The sequence below is a fragment of the Eupeodes corollae genome, chromosome 1, assembly GCF_945859685.1.
Source record: "Eupeodes corollae chromosome 1, idEupCoro1.1, whole genome shotgun sequence".
In the NCBI taxonomy this organism is placed as follows: Eukaryota; Metazoa; Arthropoda; class Insecta; order Diptera; family Syrphidae; genus Eupeodes; species Eupeodes corollae.
Window position 1 is genome coordinate 183,585,296 of NC_079147.1, and position 26,687 is coordinate 183,611,982.

Consider the following 26,687-nt stretch of genomic DNA (forward strand, 5'->3'; position numbering starts at 1 on the left):
TTTAAGTTTGAGTTCATTTGTATTCCTAGATAATGATACTCATTAACGATTTCAATATCTTTTCCGACCAATTTCTACTTTTCGTTTCTGACATAACTTCCACCAGCCTTTTGGCATATCATTATTTGGACTTAATCAAATTCACTGTGAGATTCCAAAACTAACAATAATGGTCAAGGTCCAAAATCATGCGACTTAGTCCTTGGGGGATATCCGATAACAAGATTATATCATCAGCATACAAAATCAAAAAAATCAAATGGGGTGGCGCAACAGTCCGTTGTGAACCAGGGCCTAGTGACTTACAACTCTCAACCATTCCTGTGTGCGAGTACTGTTGTCAGGAATGGAAGGGACCTACAATTTAAGGCCGAATCCGAACGGCTAGTTTGAGAAAGCACTTTTTCATGACAAGAATTACTCTTGAAGGATTTGTCAATTCCTCGCAAGAGGCAGTACCCGCGAAAATTATTTTTTTTTTTTTTAAATTAAGGTGGCACAGGCAGGGATTGAACCCAAGACCCCTTGCATGACAGTCCAACGCACTAACCATCATGCCACGGGTACTACATCATCATCAGCATACATGAGTCCTTTAATCCTCCTTCCGGCGCACAAAATTCCACCACAAAACACTTTATTTAGGCCTTCAAGAAACAGGATGAACAAGAGGGTACTAAGCACACACCCTGTTTAACTCCCATTGTTGTTGGAAACCATTCTGACAGATTCTTGCCGTTGGTTTTGTGTCCAAGTGCAAAAGCTCAAGAACATAAAGCATTTTCGTTGACGTTCATATCAATGAAAGTTTGAAGAATAGTGACGTTCTATTGATAGAATCAAAAGCGGCTTTGATGTCTACAACGATTCTAAAACGACTTCGCAATATTCAAAAGTGAGAAAATTTGGTCAATTGTTGAACGATTTTGTCTAAAATTAGCCTTAAAATCACTTGTAAGGTTCTCGTTATCGACCCATATGCGAAAAACTTCAATTAACAATTCAGGAAGGAAATACCTCTTACTTACTTAAGGTGGCGCTACAGTCTTGTGTGAACTAGGGCCTAATTAAATACCTCTACAGTTCTTAATACTGACTCCAAGTCGCCTTTTTTGTCAAGTGGTAATAAAATCGCCTAAATATTTGATTCAACGAATCCGTCACAATTAAAGCTTTTTCTGTTAAATTTTTGTAAAACTCAAAAGGTATTCTGTTTTCTCCTGGTGCTTTCCTATGTTTAGTTCTAGCAATATTCTATGTATGAAGCGACTGACATATTGGATTATTGAACCGTTATATGTATAGGGTTAAGAAGTTTGTAATAGTGGTCTTTAAGGATATTAGGATGTAAACTAACACCAATAGTGAAAGGCCTGCCAATTATCCCTCTTATAGCTTTCCAAAAACATTTGCATTGCTTGCATTCGAAGCCTCCTGCACTAACTGGTCAAAGTCATTTTAGATGAAATGAGAGATAATTTGCAATATCAAAGTTTTCTTTTTCTTGCTAATCACGTATTTCGACATCTCTTTTCGTGAAAATAGAACAAAAAAAATCCAAATTTAATGTTATGTAAGTAACTTTTTCAGGTGTTTTTATTTCTTAAAAACGCAATTATAATTGTGCACTGAAATGTTGTGATTTATCACCTTGAGGTTTTTTTTATTGATTAGACCACGCAAAAGATAAAGTCTATGGCAATTCTTAACAACCGCCTCAAGACCTTAAAGATGGAGTTTGTGAAGTTATCGGAGACATAGAGCCAACGTTCAAGTAAAGCATGTGGTGCTGCAATTGTAGCCGTCCATTAATTTTTTGATTGGAAAACCCTACAATGATTTGACGCCATATCGTCGCCGTTCTATTAAATCTCCCTTTGTCCATTTTTTGTGTGTTTGAGATATTTGCATTTAAAGTTTAAAATCAATATGCGAATTAATAGATTTTGGCAGTTTTAATTCTTTATATTTTTAATATGGTCCTTCATAGAGCTTAGGGTGTTTTGAGAAAATATAAATGTTGGCATTTGCATGAACTTGGTGAGTTTTCAAAGAACGACGACGATATGACAAATATAAGTACGTTTGTGGCAATCATATCTAAAATATTTTTGCAAATAAAAAAACTTTTAACTGCGGATAAAAGTAGAAGTGGCATCTAACTGCGGATAAAATTTGAAAGTTTACACGAGTATCGAATATGAATTGATAACTCTTGTGTATCTCAAAGGCATGCCGTAGATAATTAGTAGTTTTGTTTTTGGCATTTTTCAGTCCGAGCTTACACCTTTTATTATTCGCTACGAAAATGCATGTTTACAATTGTTTTTTTTTTTTGTATGTACCTTCAAAATATGTGGCGACTCCGTATCAACTGTAGTATGAATACTTTTTAGAATAAAACCTACCAACTAACTTGGAACGTCTTCAAAAAAGATAAATATAAGAAAATTCGATTTTACTTCTCTCAAATTATTTCTGATAATTTCTAGATGTCTAGAACTGAGCATTTACACTTAAAAATTTACTTATCAATTATTCATCAGCCATGTTCAGGTCAATCATATTTCATAGTCATATTTGACAAAATCTAAGATCCGATAACTTCCGGTATATATTCATAAAAAGTGTCTCAGAAATTTCCACAACATTTTAATGTTCATCTTTTTGTGGGTTAAAAGAGTTGACAACTCCTTCAAATATAGGGTTTTTTTAAATTATGATAGAGAACGTCGGTCGTTTCAAATGGCTTATAGGTCTTAATTCTTTAGTCAAATTGATCTTGTATTATGTTAATCAAGATCCCTACGCAAAACACGAAATAATGTGGTCTTAGCGTTGACACATCTCCGACTTACTAACTGTTGGACAAATTGCTTGCGATTCCTTGTGTGACTTTTCAATAGTGAGAGCTAGATTACAGCACTTCTCGAAATCAAGGCTTGTATCGTTCAACAATGATCTCTGAATCTCCTCTGACCGAATACCAGCGATGAACCTATCTGTTAACGCATCATCTAGAGCTTGAGCTTTCCATTGAACTGGGGTTATCATTTCTGGTTCTTCGAACTTATCGCAGCACTTGACAACCTGTGCACTATTAGGCTTCAACGACAACAAGTAGCCTCCAAAACCAAACGTGCTAGCTAAGGCTTTGAGATGCATGATGAATTCGTTTATACTTTCGCCTTCTTTTTTAATAAGTTTTGTTGAATTTATAGCGCTCAGCTCGAATATTAATTCTCGGTGCAAAATGTGATTTTAATGATCCCAAAATCTCTTCAAATTTCATATTTTTGGGCTCTTTAGGCTGCACTAAGTCTTTTAGAATTGTATAACGATTTTTTCCAATTAAAGTTAACAGAATTAAGGCTTTATTTTCTAGGTTCACTTCATTTATTTGAACAAAAAAATGTGTAATCTATCTTCGTAAGAAACGAAATATTCTCCTATCTCGAATTCTTCCACTTTGCCAACGAAATGATAAGACGGCATTTTGACACGTTTTTCGTATGATTGACTTTTTTAATGTAATTGTTTAAATTTTTAGTTTTATCCTCGTTGCCAATCAGAGAGTCCGGAAAAGCTAAGATCTACTTTCAACATAATAAGTTGGTAGCACAATAATTCAGTAGTTAGTGCACCCATCTTTGAAATATAAAATAAATGAATACATACAGTGATTTATTTGAATTCCATACTTGATTCTACAACAAAATCGTTCATATACAACAAACACCAGCTATATTTTTGACACTTCGACCAACCCATTGTCTTACTCACACATCAATATCAAACAATGGATATTTAGACTCAAGTTTTTGCACTAAACTTCTATGGTCTGTCTAAAAAGGCTAAAATTACTATACTGAAAATTGGAGTTGAAGCTCTAAAAGTTGTGGTCACTGCAGACACCGAATTTCAATACAAAATTAAATGATGATAATGTTGAGTTTACTCAATAAATTGACATTGACAGTTCGATGATTATTGAAAGGGTGTGTTCACAAACTGAATTCAATGTTATTAAGACCCTATTACAAAAACGCTATGTAAACAACAATTGTCAAATAAAAAATTGTAGTAACTGGTACTAAAGTTGATGTCCATAGGCGTCCTTCCTGAGATTTGGTTTCGGTTCCTGCCATTGCCAACTAAAATTTCTTTCCACAATTATTGCCTTTTGCAAGGATTCAAACAAGACGAATTTTGCCGTAAAAAGTGATTTTCAACTTTAGCGTTCAGATTTGGCTTAAAAACCAGAGAACCCTACCATTCCTTAAATTACTCCCACTTAGGAATAGTCATGATGCCATGGTTTTCTTACAAGCTGTAGCTTGTACTAATTTGTTGTGTAAAGAATTGATGTCAAATTGATTTTTGTTGATGAAAACGTAAAAAAAAACCATGTCAGCGTTTGTTTATGATTTAATTATTAAAAAGGTCTCTTTTTTTGTCATATCACCATCATCAAACTTCAAAGGTTCAGTTTCGAGATTTATAATCATTTCAACTTGATTAATTCGAGTGGTTTCACTTTGACTTTGTACATTTCATATATTGTGTAATGTGTATTACAATTTTAATATAATCAATTTTGTAACCATACATTTTTCATCTACGTCAATTTCAACAAAGTGGTTAAAATATCAAAAACAAAAAAAAGAGTCGTAACATTAACCCCCATCATCATCATCATAGTAAGTGATTTTTTTGTTGTTGTAATGAAAATGAACACCTGGTGGTATATAAATTATAAATTGGCCTTCAATCCTTTTTGTTTTCGTTAACAAATAAAAAGTTACATGAAAAATTGTTTAAATAAAAAAATGCAACATATATCCCATTACCCGGTTAAAAGCAATCCATGCAAACACCCCCGCGCTGTGCGGAATAAAAATACAAACTTTAAACAATAACCAATCTCCATTCGAACTCTGCTGTGTTGTGATGTCCTTTTCTATCAGGTCTCATATAAAGTATAGATACATATTATATATAATTTTGATATAAAACAAAATAAATTTATCCGCTCCACTTAATGCGATATAATAAACGACAGGTTTTTTTGACAAAAGAGTAGAAAGGGTTAAATTGCAAAATGGGTCTATAATAATGGGCTTATAAAGTATAGAAGCTTTATACCTATATAGTTGCTGCATTGTTTTATTTCTGGCCGAAGACTCAACCAGTTGAAAAAGAGGTCCCTAGTTCCCAGAATTATGATGCATACACGTATACCTATGAGTGCTTATAAATACACACAAGGATATTACCAGGAACGAGGACGATAATCAAAATTACCTCATTGTCCTGTTGAACTGGAAACAATAGCTTTTCAATGGATTCTTTTTTTGATGTGTTCTTTTTTTTGAAATGTGCTTGACATTCATTAACAGTATCATCATCGCAGGTATCAACAACAGTAAAAGCAGCAACAGCAGCAGCAGGATTCATCAGAACTCCCGTCCTTCCCCAGTGAAAGCGCCAGTGCCAGTGCTGGCAGCGTAATAACGAAGCCTCTTGTTTTCATCCACCTGCTGCGCAATGCGTTGATTATTATCATTTTGTTTTTCGATGCATTCACAATTCCATGTAGATATGTCCTGAGGGTGAAATCATCTGAAAAGTGTGCTTCTACCGTGCACTTACCTAGAGCTAGATTGCTTTAAACAGGGTTACCACAAGACAGCTTTGAAAATTTTAAGAAGAAAAAAGATAAGTTTGATATAAATATTATTTATCAATGGTTAAATTAAAAGTCCATTAAAGTATGGTGTGGACATTATGAGTTATTCAGGGAACAATGTCAAAAATTGCAGGTTTCTGGTGAAATATTTACTTTATTATAAAGTTTACACTTTGTAACCAAATTTGAAAAGGCAATATCAGTCAAATAAACACAAAGAAAGATTTCCAAACAATTTTTTTAAGAAATTTTGAACACCTTTTCTCACATAACTTGAGTAATTCTGGTTTTAATGCTTCTTGGGTTCGACTTATGTTTAAGCACCATGATGTTTTGGATTGATTCCTGACTTGATGTCGCGAACGTCGGGAAATCAATAAATTATAATCATAAGATCAGCAACAGTTGCATTTGCAGAAAAAATGGTTAACACTACACAGAACGAAAAAAGTCATCATATTGACTATTTTGGTAGTCAATATGACTATTTGGTAGTCAATTTTCAGCCGTTAACCGCTATAGTCAATAGAACAATTTTCGGTTGTCAATTTTGTGATCCGAAATATTTTTTACAATTTTGTAGTAAATATGACAACTTTGATTGAAGTAAATTGAAACTATGGTTTCATATTGACTAATGTGGTAGTCAATAGGACAACTGCGGTAGTCAATATGACAATTTTTGTTCAAAACCGAAATCTATTTTGACTACCGCGTAGTCAATTAAACAATCCTTGATAGTCAATTTTGTTAGTCAATATGACAACCAAATTGTCATTGACTACGGAAGTTGTTCTATTGAGTACTTTTGACAATGACTGCCCAAAATTGACAATTGAAAATTGATCAATTGACTATCCAGTAGTCAATGTTTAAAAATAAGGTTGTTATGTTGATTATTTCGGTAGTCAATGCAAAAATTTGGCGAAATTTCAAGTTGACTATCGACGATTGTTAATATGACAACTTTTTTTCTGTGTAAGGTTTCTTTACGAAGATGCCCAGGCTCTAAGACAACATTAACGCTTAGATTTTCTTCGACTTTACCGAATGTCCGAGTAGTCGTTCGATTAAGACGACCATAATCATCTCAACACCAAAACCACCACTTTTGTATGTAGTAAGTTTGAATTTAAACATAATAAACATTGAGCTAATTTAATAGCCGTGTTTGTAAGGACTTTATATATGAAAGGTGGTTAAATTTTAAGGACCGATATTGATTGAATTAAACACGAATTATTCAGGAAATAACTGTCATTTATTCTAATTATGATAATATTGGTATGGTTCAATTATGTTTGGAACAAAAAATCAGCCAAATAATTGCCGCTACATCGGCGGCACACCTTCATCCGATGGTCCAAATTTTTTATGACGCTAACTCATAATTGAGGTAGTGTGCTGAATGATCTTATTCTTTAGCTCTTGAATTGTCGTTGTCTTATCGACGAACATCTTTTCTTTTAAATAACCCCCAAAGAAAGAATTCCAACGGTGTCAAATCACATGATCTTAGCTGCCAATCGACATAGAAATCACGGGAGATAACACGGCTATTGAATTTTTTCCCCAAAAAGGCCGTTATTTCGTAATTTATGTGGCAAGTGGCACTGTCCTGTTCAAACTACATATCGTCGACATCCATATCTTTCAATTTGGGACACAAAAAGTTCGTTATCATCTCACGAACACTATTTACATTAACTGCCTAGCTGGCCTCGTTTTAGAAAAAATACGACCTGATGATGCCACCAGCCCATCAATCACATAAACATTCACTCGTTGTGGACGCATTGGTTTTTTAACAATCACAGAAGATAATTTTCCCGGAAGATTTATCATAAAGTGTTGCTATTTCTTGGCACCATTCTGACCATTAACAACGTTTTCAATAGTCAAGAGGCTTTAGTAAGTACAGCCGCACCATCGTTAACACCAGTATTATTTTCTGCAGTACCTGCTGTACGATCATAAACTGGTGATTTCACATATCTTTCAGACCCTGTTTGCTCAAGTTTTGCACACGATTTTTCCGATTGTACGCATATTTGAACGATTAAATTGACCGGCAAATTACAAAGTTAAAGGGGCTAGTTCGTTAATAATTGTCCAACTATGTGATCTCCCGATGGCGCTATATTTGTTGACACTTACTTTGTGCAAAATAACAAACAAATATTCCAGCTTATGTCTTTTTCCGTATAATAAAACAAATTACTTCAGTCCGCTAACAAAAAGAAAACTATATTTGTATTATTTTTACAGTTAATTATAAAAATTACAAAGACGCGCAGAGAACTCAAAAATCAATTTTCTGCTAAACAATGTTTTAAACTAAAATTATAAGAGAGATTTAATTTGTTGTATCTTTTTTTTGAAGCACATGTAAAGTACATGTTTTATTCTAAAAGGTTGTTGTACTTCAGTTTTTACGGACCACACAAAAGCACTATACAAAAATTAAAAACATGCATTTACATAAATGATTAAATAAAAGTTAAAATAAATTGAAAAAGAGTTTTGTCGGAATATCAGAGCTCGTCTTGATTTTTAGAGTAACGTCATTGTGTTTTCCATATTGGGCACTATTTTACGAACACATCCATTGAGACTCAAGAACCAATCAAACGTACCAACACATCTAAAACGTGAAACCAAACCACACTTTATGAAGATATAAAATCTTCGTACGTATCACCCCCCAAACCTTATTTGTTAACATTTGTAATTTGGACGAATAGATGTGAATTTAAACGAACAAAATTGTTGTATTTTCACACATACATAGAATTAACTTATGAGTTTATAGGGGAAATGTAATAATTTAGAGGAGAAACGTCACGAATACTTGAATGAGTTTATGAATCTGATTTCCGGTTTAGCTTGTAGGCAAACCAAGATGGCTAACGAGGATGTTTATCTTTATAAGAGTGCTTTTGAATGAAAAACTCGATATTAGAATAAAAAAATATCTCTATCCTCAGCAGAATTTCACTTTACGTTTTATCTGCAGTAATTTTACTGTAGATGTTGTAAATAAATGTCTTCTGTACTACAGATGGCTTTTCCAAAAAAAAAAACACCCCTAATGATAAAAATTAACAAAAATGCGTATAAGTTCTGAACGAATAATTTTATCAAAAACAAACGTAATACTTTGATTAATGGATGTAGTAATATTTAGTTTTAAAACCTTGCAAAATGTATTTCTTGAGTTAAAACAAAATATAGAAAGCATAAATGACAACCCTTGTGTTGAGGTGTATTATGGTAGAAATCAGTTTTCTACCTTTTCCTTTTCAATCACCGTTATTAAATGAAGAGCTTATTTTGTATTCCATTATTTCCGTTTCCTCTTTCTACGTTTTATTTTTAAACATACATTTATGTAGCTACATGTGTTCATACATATCTCTTCAATTTGTCTCCCCTTCTGATACCGATGGATGTCGGATGGACAAAAGCCCCTCTCCACAAATACCGCACTCTAGTCCGCTGTTATCCTACAACTCAACTCACCCAACCGCCATTGATTTAATATGAAAAATGCATTCACCCTTAATAAAAATTGTAGAAGGCTAACTGAATCGATCCGGAAAATATAAAACAAAAATATAAATAAAAATAACGCGAGATGAATATAAAAAAAAAATTAAAACCAACGTGAATATTATGATGCGTTACTAATTAATGTTGCATATTATAGGGAGTTAAAATAGAAAATTCGTATACAATAAATATGAAGGTAGGTGTATTTTTAATGCGGAACACACAGATTTTTTCGAGGTTATGAATGGCCTGGCCTGGCCAGGCCTGTCCTGTCCTGTCCTGGCCGCCATTCGGGATCAAATTGGATCGGAATGAAATGATGATGATGGTAATGATAATGATGATAATGTTGGCATTGGGCCCAATATGATGGTATGGTTGAGGTTGGGTCATTTTTCGGAAATGAGGTTATAATGTGCGGTTGGTGGCTTAATCATTTTAATTAAAATTTGTTAAATTTTGCCAATGGCGATGGGTGGGATTTGTATATTAAATGCCTGTAGTGTACACAGACCGACCAGAGCATACAAACGAGTTGCTTTTAATAGCGTATACAGTGGCTCTGGATATGTGAGGTGGATGGAAAAAAATTGAGATTTCTTTTTTTATGGAAAATTGTAATTTTACATATAGTAAATATTTTTGCGTGTGATTCTTAAATTAAAAAAAAAAGTTTTAATAACTTTGTCTCCCAATAAAAACCTATCGATGTATTCGATAACATAGTAGGGTAAACTTAGATAAATGTGGGCATTACCTTAGGTTTATTTTTTTTAAACTTGAAGCTCTGTATTTCTTTTAAAGAAAATCAAAATGTATTCATTCTTCTAAATTGAGACTAATATCTCTTTATAGAACAAATTAAACCTATACTGATTGTATCTCATAGAACGTTTTATGAAAATTTAACCCTCCGAATAGAAACCTCAATAGGACGATTAAAATGTCTAAAATAAAATAAATAACAAAATTTCATAATTTGCAAGCATTTCCAAACCAAAGAAACATTTTTGAAACATTTCAGAAAACAGAGGAACACGTTTCTGCAAAGTTTCTAAACTGTTTTTTAAACAAATGTAAAAATTTCATGAATGTTTTTTAAACAATATTTCCAGAAATGTTTCTTTAGTGTAACTACACCTTAGAACTATTCAAATTTGAGACCAAACTGAATATGCTTGACAGTGAAACAAAACATGATACGTACGTGAGCTGTCAAAATCAATGTTGCCAAAAAGAAAATAGGGACAAAAATCATTAAAAAAAAATTATATTGAATCTCTTCAACACCAATATTATTTGTATTGTTCGGCTTTCTGTCAAGTTTTTTAGCTTTCTAATTTCTTTTTTTTTCATTAACCTCAAAACTATCACTTTTTTAAAAATTTCGTTTTTCAACCAAAGTTGATCTTTTAAAGAATGTCTAATATTGTAATCTTAATATTTATATATGGAAAACAATAAAATTCAAATGTAAAAACATCTTTACTTAACAGATTTATGACGTTTAGTGACTTTTAGCTTTTGTTAAATTTCACAAGATTCATCAAATGAGTGTTTAATTCTGAAAGGAAATGGCTTTTATTCATGTTCTGCACAATAAAAAGTAAATTTTCAAAGTGCTTGTAAGTTTCCCCCAAATCTGGGCGAACTCTCTTAAACATAATTGTTTATTTTCCTTTTTCCCCTTCTTTGAATAGCTTTAATCTTCGCTTGTGATGCTCAAGGGATACCTGCTTGTCATTATGTTCGCCTAGTGAGTAAAACAAAATTATAGTTTTGAAGATTTATGACTCAAAGCTATACTGAAGCACATTTGAGATTTGTTCATGATTCTTAAAATGTGCTTTTAATGTGAATCCCCAGTCAGAAACATCCATTCTTGTCTCGTAAAGATTCATCATACATTTTACGAATTTTTTGAAATACCCAAGGAAAAACTCGTTCAGACCTTAGAGGTGTATTACAAAAAATTTTTAAGTCGTTAACTTTTTTATTTGAATTACAAAACCTCTTCGGATGTGACCTTCACAGAATTGTTAAATAGAGAATAAAAAATCGAGTAGAATTCAATGTGTCCAAAACTCAATTCTGTCTATTGCAGATGTAATTTAAGCTTTTTGAATTTTTAAGAAGATTATTTTTTGCCAATCAAAAGAAAAAGCAATTAGCTGTTTAATAAAGTGTTAAAGTTTGCCATTATTTTTTTTAAAATGATTACGCACAAGTTTCTACCGCCGCTGGGCCAATTTTTGCAAAAATTGAAGCCGTATGTCAGCAATACCGCACCGAGTATTCTCTGTACAGGCGTCAATCGTCTTAGGCCTATCTAAGTAGACATGGGACTTTAAATAACCCCATAAAAAAGAGCACCTGTGTTAAATTGCACGATGTTGGAGGCCACTCCACCGTCGTCAGATAATGCGCTAAGACAAATTTTATCGCGAGTACTGAAAAATGATGTTGGTAATATATTTGAAAGACTTGCCTATTTGTCTATTCATTGTTAAATTAATGCGAGAAATCAAAATAAGCATAATTCAACTGACAGATGTCAAAAATACCAACTCGAAGAGTTGATTGAAAATCATACATCAGATAGAAAATCATACATCTAAAAAACACCCTTTATAACACCGTTATTTTAACGTATTATGCTCCAGCTATTAACTAGTTACGTTCGCACCCTTAAGCTTTTTAACAGTATACTTTCGAACCCAACTTAAGTCGTATTGTAAATTATATAGAGATCTGTTCTTGAGTCGTACTTAGCGAATGTGAATTAAATTACAACACTCTTCTGTCTTTCCAAGTAATTGCAATATTTAGGAATTTAAAATCAGCAGGCCTTTAAACCTTCTCTCTCTTATGACAGGTGTATTAATGTTATTGGGTTCTTCAGTGAACATTTTTCAGAAGTTTGAATTTCTTTGTAATGTTATAAACTTAGTGAATGGTTTAGTCTCAGATTTTATAAATTTCGATTTATGTACCATTTTTAACCACTGTTTTAAATTTAATATTAATATTATGGTGTATCTATTTTCTATACATAATTTACCACAAATTTATGTTTTTCTTTTTTTTCTCATTTAATTTTTCATCGAAAAGACAAAAAGGGTTAAGTGTGATTAAAATGTAAATAGTTTTCTCTTTTAAATAATTCCATTTTTTCAGAAGAAATAAAAAATAATAATAAAAAGGATGCAAAATGAAACGTGCACTTGAATATATTATTAATATTATGATGTGTGTGAACATTAAAATATTAAAGGATTTAGAAATAAAAACATTTTTAATTCGTCCCTTTTAAAATTTATGAAAACATTAAAATTAAAACCAGAAAATATATAAATATGTTTATATGGTTGGTATTATAGCATCGTAAATTAAATATGGAATTTTAACTGCTTTTATATTTTTTATTGAATGAATGACGATGGATGTGGTGATGGTGGTAGTGGTATTGGTTGAATTTTTTGGAGGACGATTGTTGCTAATGGAAAAGGGTGAATATATTGGATTTGTTTTTGTTTTAAATTCATGCTAAATTAATGTTTTCTATATAGTATTTTATTATGTTTTCAAAATGTAGCTTTCATAATAGATATTGCTTTTGTCGATTGTTATAATCGTACACAAATGAACTTCCTTCACTCTCTTTTTGACATTTAATTTGATGACAACTCGTATAATTGTTTAATCCAAATAGTGTTATGAGGCACAAATAATTATAATCCTGACATAAATCGTTTTTTTTTTGTTTTGGAAATGATATTCAGTTCATTTATTAATATTTAAACAAATGAATTATAGAATTCTGCCAAAGTCACAATTGACAATTAACACTTTGGATACTTCAATAATTTCAGTAACCTTTGCTTAAGGAATTTTAAAATTGTTTTTGAAAGTATTTTTATTTCAAAAATATTGTCGAAAGTTTCCTTTTAGACATTTTCAATGGCTTGACATATAATTCTCTTTTTTTTGAAACTCTGTTAAACAATAGAAAATATTGTAAATATTATGATTGAACTTTATTCCCAAACCAGTCAGTTATTGATAAAACTTCACTGTTGAAGATCAAAACCACCAGTTTATGAAAGTTTTGGTATTTATATTTATATTTATATTTATATTTATATTTATATTTATATTTATATTTATATTTATATTTATATTTATATTTAAGTGTTAAATCAGACCAGTTATTTACTATCTTTAACTTCAATCAATCTTTTTCGGAAGGTAACTTCTTAAATAAGTGGAAAATTTCGCAATTTATGCCCATTCATAATTTCGGGTGCTAAAATAAAAAAATTTAAAAATGTAGAGGTATTTGTAAACTCTAGAAATCCGAAGTTACTTAAAAGCTTAATGAAAAAGAATCAAGATTTTCTTACGTGTGAGTATTTGGCTGCAGAACAGCGCGGTTTTGTTACTGCTGTGACAAATTTTATCTATTTCACATCATATGTCTCAAATACAATGGAAGAAAGATTTCAAATGGGTTTATACCGATTTTGTAAGGCATTTGATTCAGTGAACCTCCTAACACTAAAAAAAACTTGGAAGTTCAGATAAATAACGTATGCTCTAATTACATTTCATGCACGTCAGGCGTTCCCCAAGGAAGCCATCTTGGTCCACTTCTTTTCATTATTTGTACTATGATAGTCTTTCAGTGATTAATTACTGCGATTGTCTGAAGTATGTAGATAATCTCAAACTGTATTTAAAAGTAAAAATTTTGAAAGATTGTCGGAAAGTTCAATCTAACCTAGTTTATCCTATTGCTGTGGTCTTAAACTTAATATTAAAAAATGTAATGTGATCTCTTTCTCAAAAAACACTATTTGACTATACAATTGAGTCTAAACCTATTAATTGAGTTTCAAGGATTAACTATTTAGGTGTAATATTCGACCCTGTCCTTTCTTTTAAATTCGTGGATAGGATTCGTTTAGGAAGATGGTAAAGATCTTAGAAGTCCATACGTTCCTTTATCATTATATATGTACACTCAGTCTAAAGAGTCTCCATACAGCAGCCTCGTTTCAATGATTTTTAAAGAAAAGTGCTAGGAATTAATGTAAAAATCAAAATGGTAACATTAAAAAAAACTTAGTTTCCACCTTTACCTTTTTACCAAATTTTAAAAAATTGTGATTGTGATTTTCAAAATACTTGTTCAATAATAATACCTAAATATTATATTTTAGATTCAACAAAAAAACGCTGCTGAATGGAGACTTTTTGGACTATGTGTATATCTCTTGTTAGATCGATTCTTGAATATGCAGATGTTATTTTTAACCCCGCATATAAAGTTCACTCTCACCGGCTTGAAAAACTTCAGAGACGGTTTACCTAATAAATATTCCAACATATGCATTGGAGCTTTTGTCCAGAATATAGCCTAGGTGTCAATTGTTTGGCATAAAATCCCTGGAATACTGTAGAAAAGCTCATAGTGTAATACTAGTTCCTACTTATGTCTAAACTAGAACACCGAGATTTTATTATTTTAAAGAGCACATTTAATTAGATATGGATATAATGAGCCTTTATCCAGGTCCATTGCTTCAATGAAGTGCCGTCAATTATTGATGTTTTATGTCTTACTCGTAAAAAATTCAAATCAGAAATCTTATATTTGTTCAAATTTTAACTTTTTATTGAAGTGCCAAATATCTGTTAGCTGTTAAAATACTTGTTGATGAAAACAAATAAATACTTAATTCATTTGCTCTTATTTTTATCCATTTTTTGACAAAGCCAAAGAGTAAAAGCACAATCTAAGAAAAGTCCAACAAAAAATAGTTATTTCCTGATAATTTTCTTACAGAAAGAAAAACCAGAGACATAAGCACTTTGAACGAAATTACATCCGAAAAATCAGCTGGTATTTTCAGCTGAAAGCAATTTGTGTATGTTTTCTTCGTTAGGCATATTTGAACTATGGACATTTTTTTTAGATTATTTCTTAATAAAAAAGGTAGTAGTTAACTAATTTTTTTTAAATCCGTTCACATAGAAAAGTATTTCATACTTAATAAAAAAAACTTTGGTTTAAAGAAATAGGTTAAGAAGTTTTTAGTTATCCTTAAAGTGTAAAAATATAACTCAATAGTAAGCTCTTTAATCTTAGATGCTGGTCTCCAAAAACATCTATACATCTCTGACGCACGTCTGACACACGAACACAAGTATACCTTCCAACAGGTTTCTAAAACCAAGAACAGCGATTTGGGAAATGTAAAAAGTTTCAAAAGATGTTGATAAGTCTTAACAGATGCATAGTAATTATTACTATTTTTTTAACTTGTGCAACCGCCAGGAGCCATGCATTACCGACTGAATATCCTTATGTCTTTCCCGAAATACTTCAAATTTCGAGCAAAAACCTTACACGCATAGTTTTGAATAGTTGCCTAATCGATTAAGCAAATTAAAGACGATTTTTTGAAACTTTTTGACAGGAATGTCTCCTTTAGCTCAAACTTTATTAAAGTTCCCGTCTTCGATTTTGAATTTACGTAAGAAAAATCAAGGTATTTGTAAGAATTCTTGGTTCATGAATTCGACTTTTGTGAAATTTAATTATAAAGAGTGATTCTTTAATTAAATTAATTAATAAATCTATCTCAAGAATAAATAATTTAATTTTGGCTTCCAGTGCGTCAATCGAACCTTAACAAAGCCCCAAAATCAATAGTCTAGAGACGTTTAATCTCATGTTCAAGGCGCCCAATTGACCGGCCCTAAACGTGAAATCATCTGTTTACAGTACTCTCCTCTCGTAGTACCTGTGGCGTGATGGTTAGTGCGTAGGACTATCTTGGAAAAGGTCGTTGGTCCAATCCCTTTTTGTGTAACCTAAAACATTTTTTACGGGTATTTCCCCTTCTGAGGAACTGAAAAATCCTTCAAGAACAAAACGAAATGTAGTTATAATTACTTGAATAGCCAACTGAGTAGTTCTGTGAAGTTGACCATAAAATATAAGAAGTGTGCGATTAACTTTCTGACAGAGCACGCATTTTTCTAAAAAAAATTAATTAAATAAATTTTAAGCTTTAATTTTTAAGACAGTTAATAGTTTAATTTTATGCCCAACTGAAGATGTACGACAGCGAACGAAAACGTTCGTAAGCTTTCAAAAATAGTGTTTAAGAAAAGAAAAAAGTAAAGAAATCAGCAATGCTTTGTAAATGTGAAAAAGTTACAATCCATTAAATCTAACGACTTGAATAGGAAACGTCTTATCGTTATTTGTATCTTATTTAATATAATTTCATATAAATACGTACTGATTTTGCTTTTCTAACCGCAACTTTTTTACTAATGCTTAGAACGTGTGTGATAATTATAAAATAAAATCCTATAACTATTTAGATCTCCGATCAAGATTATCAACGACTATTTTCGGTCATCTATTTTAAAAAACTAGGCTTGCCTCTGGCGATGTTTAATTTAGCGTATCTCAAAGTAAAAAGTCTATTCACACTAAATATTTAAATTCAATATTTTCAACAGACCGGAAATTCATCAGTATTAAATGCCAACATTATTAAATATTTCGACTACTGAAACATACAAATTGCAACAACTGTTATTTTTATGTCAGTATAGTTAACCCACATAGACTATGATTTTTTCTGCAAGAAATAAACTAAACCAAAAAGTCAGTAAACAAAAAATCACTCATACGCCCCAAACAAATTTCTTTAAAAGTTTTTAAATTCGAACTTAAGAAGAAGTGATCAAAAAAAACTTTAAAAGGCTATAAAAAGACTCTTAGTTCATAAGTCGATATTAAAAAATATCTACCTATTTTTGCAATTTTTCATATTAAAATTCCACAGATTTGCCATAAAACATTATCGAGCCTTTTTTCCAAAGAAACCATTATGAGAATTTACTTCCATTTGTTTTCTACGGAACTCACATTAAATGTTCATACATTTATACAAAATATTGCTACCATCTAAACCATTTCATTCCAGGCACAGATATGTATATGAACACGTATGTGTGACGGTAATAAAGACTCTTTTGTATTCATATTTTAAGAAATACCTACATTTTATGTGAAACTGTTACATTTTTTAAAAATATTTCACAGGAACCACCATGATATAGCGAATAAGCATTGGAATTTTATAGGTTTTCAATAACCTCTGTATCTACCTCTTTGCATGGCGACGTATAAAACAAAGAAATGTAATATCTGCTTTGAGCTATAATTTAAAATCTCTATTCAAAAAATGAAATTCTATTCATCCGTATGAATGTCCCATTTTGACGTTCCCATGCCCGAGCAACCGAGCGTGGAGTCATGGCGATGGCGGCCGGCGCATTCGTTGTGCTAAAACTCGAAATTTTCAAACTTTTCATGTAAAAATATATTTTCAAAAAAAAATACAAAATTCAATAGAAAAAACTATGAAATTATTATTAAATAAAATATGAAAAAACAAAATATCGTTTTCCATCATCAATTTCTAGATATACACGAGTTGCTATGATATAAAAAAACTCGATTTCCGATAATTTTTTTATTATTGTTCTTTTTCTGCTGCCAATAGAGGTATGTGTAGCATAGTTTTAGGGTTTTGTGAAACTTGAGCGAGCATAAAATTCAATTCACACACGGGCTACATAATATTCATATAAATATTTAGAAAATGGGATGTTCATATTCGTCGATAGGGGTATAATACTTTGTATGGGAAGCATCAGGATATTCTCTTCGTTGTCATGCTCGTAAGTTGTACATAACGGGTGTTTTTTTTTAGACTTGGTTTTTAATCTGGCAGCACTTTTTTGGAGTTTGTATTTTTGACAGCTGTCACTTGATTGTCTTGTTGTTTGATTTGTCAAAACATAATAAACAGACAACAACCACTTGTCTTCATATAAAAATCATGCTTCTAACCATATAACCAAATGCTATTTACCCATTCCACATAGTGGTTTATCTTATGCTGACAAATTAAGAGGCTCAGCTTCACTTCATGTTGTAATTGAACGTCCGGTCTCTAAGCCAGACAATCCCAATGGTATAGTAGACTTCTTAAATAAATCTGAGAGACTTTTTATGGTACCGATAGCGACTCTCATATCAAAAATTAGAAGCTTTTGGCCTCATTTTAAAACGCCCGAAGAATACCACAAACCGGGTGCCTATCTATGTTTTATTGCCTCCCTCTCCCCCCTTTCTCCATGATTCTCAAACTAATCACGTCTAATGTAAACTCCTTAACGAAAGATAAAGAAATTAAAATAGACCTCCTTTTAAAATAGATCTACATATTTAACTGCAGTCTTCCTTCAGGAAACTTGTCTAAAAAAAACATTAAACACATGTCGTTTTAAAAAAATCAAATGGGGTAGCGCAACAGTCCGTTGTGAACCAGGGCCTAGTGACTTACAACTCTCAACCATTCCTGTGTGCGAGTACTGTTGTCAGGAATGGAAGGGACCTACAATTTTAGGCCGAATCCGAACGGCTAGTTTTTAGAAAGCACTTTTTCATGACAAGAATTACTCTTGAAGGATTTGTCAATTCCTCGCAAGAGGTAGTACCCGCGAAAATTAATTTGGTGGCACAGGCAGGGATTGAACCCAAGACCCCTTGCATGACAGTCCAACGCACTAACCATCATGCCACGGGTACTACATGTCGTTTTAACGAATATTAAATTAGGAATAATGAAGGTAGAGTTTCTGAAATTCTTTAATCTGGCAGCCCTTTTTTTTGAGTTTGTCTTTTTGACAGGTGTTGTTTGATTTTTGCTATGTTTGATTTGTCAATTCATAATCAACAGACTTAGTGGGCGTGTGAGCGTGGCCTTTAAGATCGTAGAATTTAACAGCATTTTACTATTTGTTGTGGGGTTATGTGAAGACTCTTATTTACTCAGATAAGTCTGATGCGTTTGTCTTCTTGCTATAATAAGTGGTCAAAAATTGATCCTCTGGGCTGATATTTATTCGAGCCAGCCGATCCGTCCGAAATCATTTTTAAAACTTAATGGCAAACCCTTTTTATATAATAAATCGAAATTCTTTGCCATAATATTGAATTAGATGGATCTGCATTTAAAATTTTCTTGAAAACCATATGTCTAAAATAAACACCCTTTATATTCAATTTTAGTATTTTGAATGTAGATGTTGCAAAAAATTCAGTGGACCCATTCAAAGTTTTGATGCGCGCTAATAAACATTTATATATTTATCTATACAGCAAATATCAAATAGACCCTGAAGCTGTAAAACTTAAGAGAATAAAAAGTTTTCATATAAACAAACAAATGTTTGTATATGACATAAAGTTGATAGGTTGTGTTGCACTATCTTGCTTTTATATTATGGACAGACAAATTATTGCTGATTAGATATTATGTTCCTATTTTTATGATTTTGAACTTAATTTTTGTATTTGATTATTGATTTATTGGTTGCTTATAGATATCAATAAAAAATATTAATACAAGAACTATTTAAAATCTTTTCTAACTCTTTAAGTGTTCGTAGAGTGCCTATGTAACATTGGTTTATAACTTCAAATCGTAAGCCTTAACTATTTTCCGGCCACATAAAATAACTTCTTATAGTTGAAGAAGCTTTTTGTTGCGACGTTTGCAATTAAATAAGTATTAAATTTGGCATCACTTACATTACAAACAAGTGTGGTTCGAACCGTGGACTTTTTTCAAGATGGTTAACGTTTCATAATAGGTAGGATCGGACGACATAAGAGACGTGGAAGTTAAGCAGTATACTAGTATCTGATTGGCCAGCTACCAAAAAAATGCCTTAAAATTAAAACAACTTCATTTGAAAGTTGACTAGAAAGTTAGTTAAGACAAATCTAACTATCAATTTAATTCCACTTGTGTCAAATTGACGGCTTATCAAAATAGTTCATTCAACTGAAAGCTAAACTTTATTACTCTGTGATCAACTTTTTTTCCTGCACAATTTTACTTGATGTTTCATGTAAAAGGGTTCCTTTTGAAATTGAAAAAATAATATGTTATATTCCTTTGAGATGGACTTGTAGCCTGCCTGAGAAGTATTTTTAAGACAATAATGTTTTTCGTTGTTTTTCCATGATCAATTGAATGTAGAGGTAAGTGAAGTCAAATTCCGAATTTAAAGTTTATGGCACTTGAAAAACTTACTGGTTGCCTTGATAAAAATGTACGTTCAAATAATGTAGTTGGCTGCATATGAAGTCCCTTGTGATTCCTGAACGCCAAAATAAATTGCCTCAAACGACTACAATGCACAAACTTTTCCAAGTTAATAATGACGCTCAAAGATTGGTTTCATGCTAAATATCGTTTAAAACTTAAATACTGTCGACAGCGTTTTTAATCAGCAGCATTTTAAGTAGCATTTTTTGCTCGTGTTAGTATGGTTGCAGATAAAACATGAAGTCTCAAAACGTGCAACAGTCAGTGAAAGGCGAAAGCTCTCACTGAAAAATGACAAGTGCTAAACAAAAAACTACTTATCTTACTCTACGAACATGCCTTCGAGATACACACGAGTTATCAATTGTAACAACATCTATGTTCGAGACTCGAGCAAACGTCAAAATTCTATCCGATGTTGGATTCTACTTCTGCTTTAGTCTGCAATGTTTTCACAGTTTAGGGTTCCTAAAGATATTTTTGCAAAAAAATAATATTATATGTACATTTATTATTTCTTTTCTTTTCACTCATTTAAAATAATTTATTTGAAGGTCTAATATAATTACACTCTCAAAATGTCACTAGTACAAAATTCAGAGGCGATTTGATCTGTTTCGAATGCTCTACTTCTTTTTTCTTTCAATGTGATTTACCAATCATAAACTCCATGAGAAATCAGTTAACATAGGTTTGTTGAGGTTTTGGACATTTAGAGAGTAAATATTAATTATTTCAACCAGAATCAATTTGTTTTTAAACTAGATCTGTCAAAACAGAAATTTTGTTTGCGTTCCATTGGGGCAAAATAAATTGATTTTTTTAAATTTAAAATCGAATGTGCAGATCTTGAGTTTTCGATCGATTTGGCGGCTTTTTCTGATACTAATACAATAATAAAGAAAAGTTTAGCTGAACTTTTTAAAGCTCTACCGCTCTCGTTAACTAGTACATGAAATGATAAAAAAAATTAATGTTCCAATCGTGTTCCATGCGCCACAAAAAAAATCTATTTTACGTCAAGTAAATATGAATTTGACCATAGAAAATAATCAGTTTGGTGATTGCTTCAGCAGATCGAATTTCAACGTCCAATACAAATAGACACTAGATCTTACATTTAAGTGTTGTCTTCAAAAAATTTAGAAAAAAACTTTTCTGAAATACTGAATGTCACTTGAAGAGAAGTAGTCCAAAAACTTTCAAAATTCAAAAACCTCAAGATAAAGGATTAGGATTGTTTTCTTAATTTAAAAATTTATCGTTAAAGCTCGTTGGCCTACATCATGATGGGGCTAGACTTTGGATAACATATCAGGCCCAACGATGATTGTCAGTTCGCATCATACCAAAATTATCGTTAAGATCACCAATCGAAAACGTTATTAATCTATACTTGAGAAAGTGACATTTGGCCAATGGTTTTTATTATATTTTTTAATAAAACTAATATAAGAAACCTTGACTTATCCCTAAGTAAAGTTGTAAACAAAAACAAATCTCGATCTGGGATTCATTATTACCTATCTGTCAGTTGTTCAGAGTTTTAAGTGTCACTTTTGACATATTCAATACAAAATAATGCATGTTTATTTTCAAAATTTATTTACCAACCCATAACCTGCCCTTTAAATTAGAATACAAAAAGGATTGCAAAGGAAAGAGATTGTTTGAAGGGACACTTTATTTGTAAAAAGTATAAGTTTCATGTTTTTTTAGTTGTTTCGCATATTTTGTTCTTGTTTTTGGAAATGAGAATTCATTCCAAATCTACTTCCATATTTGTTTTACATTTTTTTTATCTTTGTTTTTAATACCACAAAAACTGTCAATGTTCTTATTCCTTTTTTATTTTCTGTCTTTTTTTGTAAAACAGGACACGTAGCTGGTTGTGGTATCAATGAGAAAGTCTCCCAATGGATGGAGAATATACAAAACTCGGCTGTTGAAGAGCCGGATGAAGTCATAGTTCTTCCACCAGCATCACAACAAAAAGCCAACATCAGAACCCAGAAAAATGACAGGAATAAGCAATCGGAAGAAAGAAGAAGAAACAAGAGCCAGAATAGTCCTAGTAGAAGTAATAGCAGTAGTCACCACCAACCATCATCATCTAGATCCACATCCACATCCCCATCAGCGCCCTCATCCTCTGATGATACTCATGATGATGATGGAACCCATCATGCAAAACAAATACCACCGCCGAAAAAATATTCAAATAGCAACAACAACGACGACTTCAAGTATCCTTATCAGAAATATACGAAGGAGGCGAATTGGAAATTTATGCCAAACGGCGAGGACGATGGGTACGCTCGGGCGGCTGCTGCCATAGCCGGTAACGATGATTGGCACAAGCGTGTCCACGAGCGGGTGCGTCGAGCCTCCTCATCCAATTCTCACTCTCCACGTCAGCGAGATGATAAAAAGAATACCTGTTCGTTGTTTATACAAACGGATCCATTAATATGGCGACACATCCGGGAGGGGATAGCTGATGTAAGTTTAAATAAAACGGATGAACGGTTGCTGCTCTGCCATGAGCCATGGTTTCATAGAGCCATGAGCCAGAGCCAGAGCCTGAGCCATATCAAAGATGATTGTATGTTGGTGGCGCAATATTGATGGAATTGCAATTGGGTTTTGCGATTCTATAATATGTACCTACCTTTATAGACGAGGAGGAGATAAATGAATGAATGTGTTTATATTTGAACGTTTTTTCGTTTTGTTTTTGTTTCCGTATTTGTTTTTGAAATTATTTCTGTTTTTTTTTGTTGCAGCATGACAGGGGACGGATAACGGATGAGAAGACAAGGGAGGAGATTTTGTCGTTGATTGCACATCATGTCACTGCCGTTAACTATATCTATCGTAATACAAAGTTTGATGGAAAGGTAGAGCACCGAAACATTCGATTCGAGGTGAGTCTTCCTTTGATTCCAACAAAAACACCATATATATATTTCCTTGTAAATAAATAAAAAAAGACCTCTGTTAAATATTTAAAAAATCAGGAAAAAGTTAAATAGGAGAAAATCAATAAGATTGATTTTTAAAAGTTTATCTTTTTCATTGATTCAAATCAACACTAAAAAAATAAAAATTTAATTGGAAAAAAAAAAAGAATTTTTCTTTGACAAAATAAAAAAAAATATATTAAAATTAGTAATTAATTGAAAACCAATAATGGGTACAAACAAAATGCTTTAATGTATAATTTGCATGTTTATTTGATTTTTGATTACGTTCGATTTTATATTAAAAATAATATTTATAAAATTGAAAATTAATTGAATGTTGTTTATAATGAACCAACCTATTAGCTCACAAGGGAATTATTATTATGTGAAATAAGTTCGGCTTTTAGGTTCCTATGCAAATGTAGATAATGTTTATTTTGGAATAATTGAAATACGATGAAAGGTTTGATGGGACAAAAAACTGCGTATTTGATTAATGTCCTCTGAGTAATTTTACATGACATATGCAACAGCTCTGATTTTGAGAATTTTAAAATCGTTGTCTTTGCTCCATATGTTGTGTGAGTTAACGTTAGGTAAATGGACTTTTGATTGATTTGGTTATCGTAATACTTAGATCAATGTAGATCCCTTATTATATCCTGTCATTTCCAGCCACCTAGAGGCTCTATTTAAATCTATAAGAGACTGTAGTCTTCAATACTACTTTTCTAAAAAATGTGTGTCTTGTGTGGCACAATTCAGATTGCCTATGTACAAGCGGAACGGTTCGCACGACCCCATCTGCGGCACTCGACACCTTACTCTACGTTACACCTCCTGATATATTTAGCAAACAAATAGCTTTAAGCTATGCTATTCGCCTCAAAGTTTCGTCACAGTGGATTAACAACAACATTGGTCACTCCGTGATTGTTAGGTATTAAGAATCAATTCCAAAGGTATATAAAGTGAGTAGTGTCCTCTAGGTCTTCTTCATTGTTGCTTATGTCGACGTCAACAAGCCGCATTTTCTCACTGTTGTATCCCAAACATTTGCCGGTTATTATGTATGTTCACAAGTAATAGTAGAGATTTGCTGTAGCCGTGGCGCAGGTTACAAGGCTTTTCCATCGTTTAACCAATAAACTGGACTCGCTCCAAAGGATCTTCTTTAATTCACATGATGAGATGCTTATCGAAGAGACAATATTGGATTGGTCCATTGGTGCCTTTCCTCGAAAAGTTAATCAACTCATCAACCATTATTGAGACTTATTTTTCAGCGTTTATTTGTGTCAATAACTGGTCTTGGAAGACACTGATTTTATCGGGGTATCTGAAGGAGTTTGCTATATCAATTGTTTTCGAAAAGAAACCAGCACCTACCCTAGTATCCGTTTTCAAGCCGTCAATATATTTTAGATATTCTTGTCTATCCGAAAAAGTTGTCGTGAAGGGTTTGTTGAAGTTCAGATATGGTGAGATGTAGTCTGTGTTCACATTGTTTCCTAAGTAAAAATAAAAAGGAAGTATGTGACGCAACAGATGCTCAAATAGTAGACAAGTGCATTCAAAAGGCTCAAGCGTCACAGGTTTTTCTTAAAACCCACCTCTGTCTATCAACTCCTACTCTCACTTCCCCGTGGTGAACATCGGGTAAGTAAGTACTTTACATGACAACAATTTCTCTTAGAGGATTTGTCGAAAAATCTTTACGTAGCACACTCACGGTTTGAACCCAAGACCTCTAACAGTCCTACGCAATAACCATCACTCCAAGGCACCTACGTACTGCAGTAAAATCCGTGCATGTCCCATTTGGCTATTTTTCCAGCAATTGGTTTGACTGAGCCGTAGGGCGCTGTTTTCAGCGGTTTTTTGTACAAGTGAGCCATTGAGTATTGCTTCCAATCTCGCAGTTGGGGTTTTCCTCATCGCCCTCGTTGTACCTATACATGCCATTCTGTGTACCTTTATACGGGTTTTAATAATTTAAGGTTTTTACAGAGCTTTCCTACCTACCATGTTACCATAAGATTTTAAGATTAAGTTCCCAGTTTCTACTGAAGATCCTATTTGTGCAATATGCGATCTGAGTGTTTTTGGATCTCTAGCGTATTTGGGCTGGTAAATTCTACTTAACTTGTGCCACATAAAATAAAAATAGAATTTTAAGCGAATTTATTGACAAAGTCCTTAAAACTCTTCACTTCTGAGTCTTGAACCAAATTTTGACATTTTCTCATCATGCTTTAGTCGTTTATGTAGGGAATTGTGTTGGCTTTAAGCATCTATCACAGTTTAGCCAGCTTACTAACGCAAATTTTAATTATATGTCTTTAAAATTCACTTTCCACACAGTGAGTTCAGGCAACAGCTTAAGGAATTTTTGCTGGTTGACGAGTCAACTAGGATTTTTGACGGTGCACAAGACTTGTTTCTAATTCTGATCTCAATAAATATGCAATTTCTCATAAAAGAAAAATCCAATTAAAGGTAAAACTCCTATGAGAACCTTTCGTTTAACTGGTTACTTCTTCCATAGCGAGGCTGATTCCAATGTACTTTTACAAACTTACTTTTCTGTAGAATGAAAAATTTTGTTAAGATAAGACTAAAATCAAACAAACTCGAGAAATTTCATGGTTTGATTCGAGCTGTAAAGAGGTTATTAGGATCAAAGATGTTGCTAGATTTACAAAGCTAACTTCACTGATTAAAACGGAAATAAGCTTAAAAAAATAGAAAGAATTTGATGCATTAAATGTTTGCATTATCCGAAATTACAGACAAAAATATTACAAAGTCCCAAATGTAGTAAAAGTTGCTTGTAATTTAAAAAAAAATGCATAACACTGCGTCATTGTCAGTTTCTACGCTTGTTTCCAATGGCACTGCTTTTATAGGCTTTACAGATTTGATTGCACGTAAACGAGTCTGTAGGACGAATCTTCTTTCTCACACAGTTGTTACAGTTGTTAGAGTTCTTAAAAATCGCTACATTCACAAGTCTGCTGTCCCGGATAGTATCCCCGCCATTGGTCTGAAGAGGTGTTCTTCACCGTTGGCAAAACAACTACGTAAGCTTTTCTATCAATCCTATTCTAGAAGTCTCTTTCCGATTAGATGAAAAACAGAAGCTTTTCCCCTTCTAACTATCGTCTAATTGCATATACGTCCCTTCTTTCCAAGGCCATGAAAACACTGAAAAATCATCAGTTTAAAAAATATCTTGAAGAACGAAAGCTTCTTAATGACCGGCCTTTG

At 32.4% G+C, this 26,687-nt stretch overlaps 1 protein-coding gene across 4 annotated transcripts in view; it reads left to right on the forward strand.

Annotated features, from left to right (window-relative positions):
• Window positions 1-26,687, forward strand: part of LOC129942202 (disintegrin and metalloproteinase domain-containing protein 10) — a 380,018-nt gene that overhangs the window by 342,796 nt on the left and 10,535 nt on the right. For all 4 annotated transcript variants that reach the window (XM_056051056.1, XM_056051054.1, XM_056051057.1 and 1 more), the window contains 2 exons: window positions 22,328-22,953; window positions 23,238-23,378. In XM_056051056.1, the coding sequence (XP_055907031.1) occupies window positions 22,328-22,953; window positions 23,238-23,378 (767 nt within the window). The remainder of the gene's footprint in view (window positions 1-22,327; window positions 22,954-23,237; window positions 23,379-26,687) is intronic.